At 35.2% G+C, this 9,588-nt stretch overlaps 1 protein-coding gene across 3 annotated transcripts in view; it reads right to left on the bottom strand.

Moving 5' to 3' along the window:
• The window catches only part of Lrt (Leucine-rich tendon-specific protein), a 101,084-nt gene extending 95,315 nt beyond the window's left edge, over window positions 1-5,769 (bottom strand). Inside the window, exons 1-2 of one of the 3 annotated variants that reach the window (XM_067775249.1) lie at window positions 5,531-5,769; window positions 4,427-4,913 (exon numbers count right to left, since the gene is read on the bottom strand). In XM_067775249.1, the coding sequence (XP_067631350.1) occupies window positions 4,427-4,461 (35 nt within the window). In that variant the 5' untranslated portion in view covers window positions 4,462-4,913; window positions 5,531-5,769. Of the gene's footprint in view, window positions 1-4,426 lie in introns of all 3 variants that reach the window. The other 2 variants (XM_067775250.1, XM_067775248.1) reach the window with 2 other exon arrangements.
• Window positions 5,770-9,588: the final 3,819 nt, after the last annotated feature.

Here is a 9,588-nt window from a genome sequence, read left to right as displayed (position 1 = left end):
TTTATTAATAACCTTTCCCAAAGAGTTTGATGACCCTTATTTCACAAAGATCCTTTATACCTCGCTGGTACGTCCTATTCTCGAGTACTGTTCATGTGTCTGGACTCCGATCTATCAAATCCATGTTGATCGGATTGAGTCGGTCCAGAGACGGTTTTTAATTTTTGCATACGAGGTCTCAACTGGGAATCAAGTACTTATCTTCCACCATACAGGAATAGACTTCTTCTAATTAATTTGCCATCTCTAGAGAATCGTAGAGTATTACTTGGCGTTATGTTCTTCACAAGCTCATCATTGGTGTGAGTTGGACTCCCCCTGACCTAATCAGTCAACTAAATTTTGCGGTTCCTGCTAGGGCGTCCAGGCAATTTTGTGCCTTTTCATTTTACCTCTATGCCGGCAAAATTTTGCTAGAAACAGTCCCTGCGCCATTGGTGCTCGCGGTACAATGATTTGTATAACTGCATTGGCTTTGAATGTTCGTTTGCTGCTTTACATACTGCTATACTCTTATGTTTAGCCTGATATTTTAATTTTATTTTTTCTTATACAATGCGATGTCAAAATGTTTTATAAACATACAAATTTTCTATGTACCTTTTTTGAATTTTTTAATTTTAAGAATGGCTCTGTATTTTACATATATATCTGTCTATTACAATAATTAGTCGACCGCTTTGTGTTTGCGTCGACTTTAAATAAATAAATAAATAAATAAATAAATAAAAATTGACTTTTTGCTCGCCACTGATATGCTTAGAGATTTTCATTGTTGCCGTGCCAGTCTTACTAATTACGCCTAGTTAATTGTGAGTTATAATTTCAAAACATGCTATTTGCTGTTATAACATTTGAATTAAGCGTAGAAAAGAATAAACTCACAGCACTGACTTAGTTTTCTATTTTTACTTACTTTCCAGGCAAATATATGTACATACATATTTATGTGCGTATGGGTGAATATATATGTAAAAGTTCAAACCGAGGTAGGCTCGTACGAATATTGCGACTACGGATGTTTTGTTCCTTATTTTTATTTTTTTTACAATATTAATTTACTGTATAACACTAAGATAAATTTTTATTTAGAGTATGGCCGGTGGGTCGAGTATAAAAACAAAGAACAATATGCAGATGCATCTTTCGCATAGTGACACAATCAAAGTGTAACAAGAATTAAAACAACAACGCGATATGTGTATGTTTTGTGTACGTGTACTGCTATACTACATAGAGTACGAAAAGTGCAACAGAAAAAGTCAAAAAGGTCACTATTGTTTCTATCTTTCTATTTTAGACAATTTCTTTACCTCTGCTATTTTCAATCATGTTCTGAGTTCTTGGAAGAGAAGCTCGGCGCCTAAATCTGCTCGGAGGCAAATCGCGCTATGTATTTATTTATTTTTTCTCTACCTTCTTAGCAATTTGATTAGACCACACAGCGGTGCAGCAATAAAGCAAAACGACATATACTCAACTTAATGTACCGTATAAACTCAAACTTTTTTTTTTCAAAGCTGCTACTACAAGTGTTTTCTTAATTTTTAATCTTATTTGCTTGAGTTTTGCTTTTATATTTTCCAATTCTTAATGTGTTAAGGTTAACTGGCTATACAGCAAAAAAAAAAAAAACAACACAGGCATCGTTGTCATCAACACCGCACCCGCCATCATCATCAGCATCATCATTATCAACAGCGGTAGCGCAGCAATACCCCGAAAATAAGACAGATATTAAGCAAACAAAAATTTTTGTATTCAACAAATGTGGGCGTTTTGGTGGGTAGACGTTGAACTCGTAAAATGTTGACTGCTGCTGTTTAACAAACACAATGTAGTCAATTATATGAACGCACGCACGCACGCACACATGCATAGTATAAATAACAAACACTCTGCATGGCATCATGGAACAAAAGACTTAAGACACAAACCTTGTTCGGCTGCTGCACAACAAGAAGCTAAAGTAAAGTTAATGCAAGTTAAGTCTCCAGCATTGTTGTCATACGACGAATTGGTACTGGGTAACAATAATAATGATTTTCAGTAGTTCATAAAAGAAAAAGTTTCGAAAAGCCGAAGTGAAAGGAAAATAAACCAAAAGAAGAGTAAATGAATAAGCGCTAATAAGAGCTAATACATAGAACTTAAATACTTTTCTTGTTGCATGTCTTTTATCTTTTCAGAATTAAGAGTATAATATAAAATTAAAATTAAAAAAGAATTAAAACTTTGAATAAGCCTTACGTTTAATTTTAGTAGCTTTTATGTAAACAAATCACAAAACTTGTTGGTAAGCCACTCATTAAATTACTTAGTAGTTTTTTCGAGCATTGTTATGCAAAATTGTCAAAGTTTGCCTCTTCTACAATATAACGTAGGTGGAAGGTAAAACTTATTAAGCACACTTTCGCTTTACCGCTCGCTATGTGCACCTCCTTGCGTGAAACTCACATTGTAAAAACAAATTTTTGAGCGAGATTCAAGGAGTTATGTAGCGTAACGCTTTCAAGGGTTGGTCAGCGCAATTTATAGCTTCACTCAAATCGGCTAGCAAAATCTTCACCACAATCTAGACCAATTTCAAAACCGGAACCAAAACCGGTATCCATATTAACAACATACTGCCGCGTTATACATACCTCCAAATAATTTTGGAGTGCAAACAAGCATTAGAGAAAATCTATACTGGGTTCCCGGTTATAAGAAGATAAACGGTAATGGGAAGATCAACTTGACTAGAAAGGATGCGATCTTCAATGCATATATGGTAGACTATCCGCTTGGAAGGAATTAAAGGGAGACATGAGTTGGTTAAGTTTAACGAAGCTACTCATAGTTATAAAGATAGAAGGCTTTAGGATAATGGGCATTTATGCCCACGGGGTTTGTCTTTCGGCGTTACATGCTTATAAATAAGACATCGCCTGGAAACAGCAATTAACCTGGATTCTGTGTGTGGTATACCGACATTGATAATTTTTGATAGAAAGATTTGCAGGGTAGAAACGTACTCATTGCAGTGTGTAACGTAGGAATTCCGCTAAAGCACCTACGAGTAGAAACCCGAGATTGAATTTCAGGGTGAACCAGGAAAAGAAATTCGGTTTGTTATGGGTAACAAGGTTTTCTCATTGACGTATGTATATTTTTGAACTGTTTGGGGCTGTATTGTTTGTCAATTTGGGATCATTTCGAGGGTTTTTGGTTATATTTTCGGGATCATTCTGGTATTGGTTTGAGATCATTCGGTTTTGTTCAAGGTGTTATTTCGATATCATTACTACTTCAGGATTAATTCGGGATTACTTCGGGATTATTACTGGACTTTTTCGATGTTATTATGAAATTAATTTGGAAGCATTACGGATAAATTTTGAGATTATTTAGAGGTTATTTCAAGACTATTTTGGAATTTTTGGCATTGTTCGGAAAAATGCATTTATAAATACGAGAAATTATCGGGCTGTTATTATAATTGCTTTGTTATCGACATGTTATCGACGTGTTATCAGATTGTTATTGACACGTTATCGATAGCAACAGTTATCGAAATTTTATTGGTTTATTATCGTCGAAACATAGGATAGGATATAAGTTTAATATCGAAAAATTATCAATTTGTTGTAGAACACATATCGATTCGTTATCGAAAAATATTGATTTACTATCGATAGGGTGTCGATTTTTCAACGACGGAAACCGTTGTGTGCTGGTAGCGTGCTCCACCTACCACACCGAAGATCTTGGGTTCAAGTCCCCCCGTGCAAAGCAATATAAAACATTTGGAAACAAGTTTTTTTAATTTTAAAAAAGGTTTTCTAGGTGGGGTTGCCCCTCGGCAGTTGTTTCTCAAAGCCTTCGGATGTATTACGGCTCTGAAAAGCTGCTCAGTAAAAATTCCACTGCCTTGCAGAGTTGGATCCGCATAAAACGTGTATGGAGGTCCGGTCCCGCCAATTTGTAGGAGAAATTATAAGAAGCACGCAGCATATTGGAAGAGAAGTCTCTTCGGAGGAAAATCGTGCCAAGTATTTTTCTTTTTTTTTTTTTGTATCAATTTACTATCTTAAAGTTATCGATTTGATTTCGTAAAGTTAGCCATTTGTTATCGAAAAAACATCGATACTTTTCAATAAAAAATCGATTTGGCCAATTGATATATTTCGATAACTTTTTAATAAGAAATCGATAAATTTTCGATAGAAAATGGATATTTTTTCGTTAAAATATCGATAGCAAGTCGATAACTTGTCGATAAAAAATCTAAAATTGTTCGATAACAAATCGATAACTGGTCTATACCAACAACCGCAACAAATATTTCCTTTCCTTTAATTGTTTCCTTCCTTGATTTTTCTTCTAATATCTCTTTTCTAAACAAGATTTAAAAAGTTTACTACGAAAAAAATGTATCACTTACCTTAAAAAGCTTGGTGCTCGCATATCGGCTTCCATAACTGTTGCGCCTTTAAAATGATGTAAATTAACTGCAAATTGTTGACTTAGTTGGTTTTTTTTGTATTGTTCACATACACACAAAGTATCCAACTTAGTTTATCTATTCACATAAAACATGCTTGATGAAAGGTACACAAGAATTTCGAAAATTGTTTATAGACTACTTTGGTGACGAAATACGATTGATTCGAGCCGCTAATGGAACAATACACTATCGTTGTATATAGGTAAGGTAGGTATACATACTTTCACTCATATTTTTGTAGACTTGTTATAAAATATTCGTATCTTATCTCAGACTTTTCTATTTATTTGATTGTACACATTTGACTGAACATACTCGCTTCCTTATTTGTTCAAGGTTAATGCTCGTTTTAATCGTTTTTGGGAATTGTTTGTCCTTTTCACATTAAGACACCGGGCAGCGTAGTATAATTGCTTTTAGTTACCTGCTATTGTATTTATCAATGAAACAATGTGTACATGTATGTATGTATGCATGTGCTGATGAATGAAAAACGAAAATGTTGTATTCCCCTTTTTTATTATCTGTTGATAATGTGAGTGTATATATGTGTGAGTAATTCTTTTATCTTTTGACTGCACTTGGAATTTCCTCTTTGCGTGCTGTTGATTCATTCATCAAAATGCAAACGCATGCGCAAAGTACCCTCCATTGAGTACAAATAAACAAAGAGCCGGAAACGGATGCCCAACTACAATGTAATTGAATAAATATTTATTTTTCTTTCAACGTTGCAACCTTTTTTTTAGTTTGCGAAAGGTAAGATCCTTTACGGCTGCTACTTATCCGTAAGAAGATTAAAATATTGCTTCAATGTTTTGCAGAAAGGAATACTCTTATCTTCTTTACTATTTTTTGTTATTTTAAGAACACAACCTTTGGGGTTGTTTCAATGTAAATGCAACGTTTTGAGGCACGAGTTTTTGGAAAAAAAATTTACTTGAATTTTTTTAAATTTTTTTTCACTACCCTTTTTAACAAATCAAGCTCAATTTTCAATTTATTTATTTATCTTTTTTTTTAAATTGTATTCACATTTACCCAAAAAATTTCTTTTTCCACACTTTTCCAATCTCTAATGCAAAAGACTTGAGCAACGAACTTGCTAATTTAAAATATTCGCATAATTTACATTTTTAATTTATGCATAACAACAACAAAATGCATTTCGCCATTAATATAAGAACAACATGCATTTACAAAAAACCAACGCATATAAAATCGTCCGCTTACAACCAAGAACGCAACGATTGCTTGGTTTTTCCGTTTTCATTGACTCATCAGCGCGCTAGCCAAAACTCAACTGAGCACAAAAAAGTAGACAGCAGAAGCATGTGGGCTTGAAAGGTGTGCTGTGTTACTGGTTGCGCCTACATAAATACATTCGCTGGCTGGTTGGTTGGCAGTTTGAGGAGCGACAGCTGTTTCACAATGACTCGAAATAATTATCTCTATTCTTATCCTAAAATTTATTTTGACCCACATTATCTAAAGCTTTCAGGCGTGGAAAAGAGAAGATGAAGATCGCGAGGGAGTGGGAGAGGGACGGGGGAAGAAAAGGGAAAGGGAGAGGGAAATCAGAAGGGAAATGGAATGGAAAGGTAAAAGTAAAGGTAAAGGTAAACGTAAAGGTAAAGGTAAAGGTAAAGGTAAAGGTAAAGGTAAAGGTAAAGGTAAAGGTAAAGGTAAAGGTAAAGGTAAAGGTAAAGGCAAAGGTAAAGATAATGGAAATATTAAGAGAAAAGGGAAAACGGACAAGGAAATTTAAAAGCAAAGTGTAATGGAAATGGAAATGGAAAGGGTAAGGAAAAAGGAAAAGGAAAGTGAAATGGAAAGAGAAAGGGAAAAGGGAGAGTGAAATAGAAAAAAATAAAAAGGGAAAATAAGATGGAAGTGGGAATAGGAAGATAATGGGAAAAGTAAAAAGGCAGGGGAAATAGAGGGGATAAGAAGGGGAAAACATTTGTAGTATAGGCGTTAAAATATTGGAAAACAATTCCTGCTGCAACGCTGAGAGAATCACAAGTTAGAATAATCGAGTCACTTCATGCTTGGCAGTTGCGTTTTTTTCAGAACTAAGCGAAAGAATTTCATTCTCAGCTCACGAAAGTACTTGCTCAGGATCGAGATCAGTCTTCTTCAATACTAACTCCAAGCAATTATCACTTACGAACCCGTTATCTTATGTGGTATCATAACGTACCTTCATGCGAACATATCCTATTATAACGCCGTGACAATTTTTAGGATGTGCTTCTTCGAGGGGTGGGTTAGCATTCAACCAATACAGACTCGAGTAGACGTCCCAATTTAGTGGGCTGGTAATTACTAGTGGATGTTGAACGGCGAAACTGGTGAATGATGAATTGGTCAAAGGTTCATGATAGAATGTGAATAGTTGAGAACGGCAGATGGATGGTCAAACACTGGAGGTCTAGATACACTTTTTGAATAGTTTACGTGCTCCTATTACGCGGTTGCGCGCTAGTAAAACGCTCACTTGGACAATCTTGCTTGCTGTTTTTATAGTTGGGGCTTGTGTAGTGGTAAAATAGCAGTCTTTGTGATGCTCTCTGTGCAGTATAACGGCGAGTGGTGTCAATATTTGAGACTCTACTGAAAAAACATTTCGCACAAAGGAGCATCTGACAGACCAGAAGGTTAGATTTCTTTAGAATGAGCTATTAGCATTTATAACAAATTTCCAGCTAACTGGAGGTGTAAGCGCGTGGTATTCTCTACTTACTCACTCAGATAGTTTCGTGATCATGGGATCTTCGAGGCGGCATATTGCATGACCATTCAAGCCGTCACTAAGCGTTTTCTGACTTACATTTCAATGTGGTTACTTCTCATACCTGATACGGAGGTGTGATATCAGGTCAACGGCCATAACATAAATTAAACCATGCCAAATTTCAAAGAGCTACAATGTGAACGATATTAACGTTATGACCATTCTGTTTTTCCGAAATTGTTATAAAGTCAATTCTTTTTTTTTCTTAAGTGGCCACAAAGTAAGTTATTTTGTGAGTTGAATTATAAAATAACATAAATGTAAGGCGCGATAACCTCCGAAGAGGTTTTTGTCTGAACTTCTCTTCCAAAATTGCGTCGTGCTCCTTTTTAATTTTTCGTAAAAATTGTCTGGACGAGACCTACTTGTTTTATGCCCACTCCGAAGGGCATCTGCGAGGCAGATGAGTTTTCACTGAGAGCTTTTTTGCTTTGCCCGGGCCGTGAACCCAAGATCTTCGGTGTGGTAGGCGGAGCACGCTACAATCACACCGCAGTGGCCGCCGTGTTGAATTACAGCGGACCCAGCATACTTTGGTCTGTGCAAACATTGGCCTTCATATTGTTACGAATATTAGCAAAACTAAGGAGTGCTGCCAGCTCTAAGCCGATGCTAAACAGTGACGTGAATGCACATCAATAATTCAATCATCATGTATCTACATAAACGAAACAATAACTGCGTCTACATATATGTACCATGTACGTATACGAGCAGCGGAGAGTCAATGCACAAATACATGCATATATCTGAGATACTCCTATAAGTATGGAATGAGAAAAACTATAAAATTGTGCAATTGTAGTTACAGCTGAGAAATTTGAGAGCTACTGGACTAGTAGATTCTCGAAGCGACTAGAAGATGCGAATGTTAATATCAAAGAGTATAAAAGGCGACAGATGTAGAGGCGCTGTATTTCAGTTTGATTTGAGTTGTCAAGCAGTTTTGATTAAGACGATTTCTAGCGAGCAATAGTAGTATTATTTTGAATAGTAGAGTTTCATTGACCTATCAATCAGTGTGGTTATTAAGCAAGCTATTCGTTGCACAGTTTGAGTGTTATTGTGAAGTACTTTAATAAAGGCCATTTTGCATTATTACAAATTGGAGTTATTTATTCAACAGTTTAGTGATTCGAACTTAGCAGAGGATTGCAAATAAGAGGATTTGCAAGTAAATTCGTAACAATATAGTTAAGAATTTTCTGCACTCTCCTCTGAGCACACTCCTCTCAATATCATTCAGCCTTCTCCGTATTATTATCTTTCTCCTTCCTCTTTTTCGCCTCCATTTCAAGCCCACTGCCACTCCCACCCTCACCACCATTACCACTCACACTCGCACTTGCACTCTGGAGCAACTAAGCACCACGTTCCACCGCTGAGCTTTATGCACATACTTTGAGTCACTGTATAATACACACACATCGAAACATACTTTCATATAACAATTGAACAACTCCAACTTATTTACATGGCTGTTTGTACGATCACTTCTCGTCGTCAACGCTACTACCTTTGTACCTATTTGGGTTTGTTGTTGTATTTATTTAACAAAACCTACGCGCACCTCATTCATAAATTCATTCACAAAAACCGACGCAGTCAACCGGCAAACTTAAACGAGAACAACGCTCAACGCTACTGCAGCACTCAACATTTTTGAACATTTGCAAAGTATTTTTTTTTTGTTGTTGGTAACAAGAGAGTTGGTGACTCTCACCAGTTAAATATTCAGTCTTTTGTGTAGGCAGTTGAGTTTCGTTTTCGATTTTTTGTTAAAGTAAACGAACAAATAATCAAATAATACAAACAAAATTTATGCATCAAACAGATGTTGATTAGCTAATATGGCTATTGTAGTTTACACACACACACACACACACACAAACTTGGTTAAATAAATATTATTTATTTGGAGAATAATAGGAGGAGTACCAACTAACTCATATTTTGTTTTTATGTATGTATGTATTTATTTGAAAATTTGTTCCCAGCACAACAATTTTGACAAATTATTTAACAGTGCTAGTCATGAATAGCATGAGCTATAAAAAAATTGAACATTTATAATAATAATAAATTAGATTAATCAAATTAAATTAAATATAACGGATAATAGTGAAATATATATGTATGTAAATGTAAATCTTAAAACTAAATAAAAGTAATTAATAAATATTAAAAGACAGCAATAGTGATGATAACCTTTGGCTGGTTATAGATCAAATAGTATTTAACAAATGAAGAAATAAGACACAGAGAAAGGAAAAGGACTTAGAAATGAACATTTTAACAACAT

This window comes from Eurosta solidaginis, chromosome 3, assembly GCF_040869045.1.
Source record: "Eurosta solidaginis isolate ZX-2024a chromosome 3, ASM4086904v1, whole genome shotgun sequence".
In the NCBI taxonomy this organism is placed as follows: Eukaryota; Metazoa; Arthropoda; class Insecta; order Diptera; family Tephritidae; genus Eurosta; species Eurosta solidaginis.
Note: the sequence above shows the minus strand (reverse complement) of the source record. Positions and strands in the feature narration are given on the sequence as shown.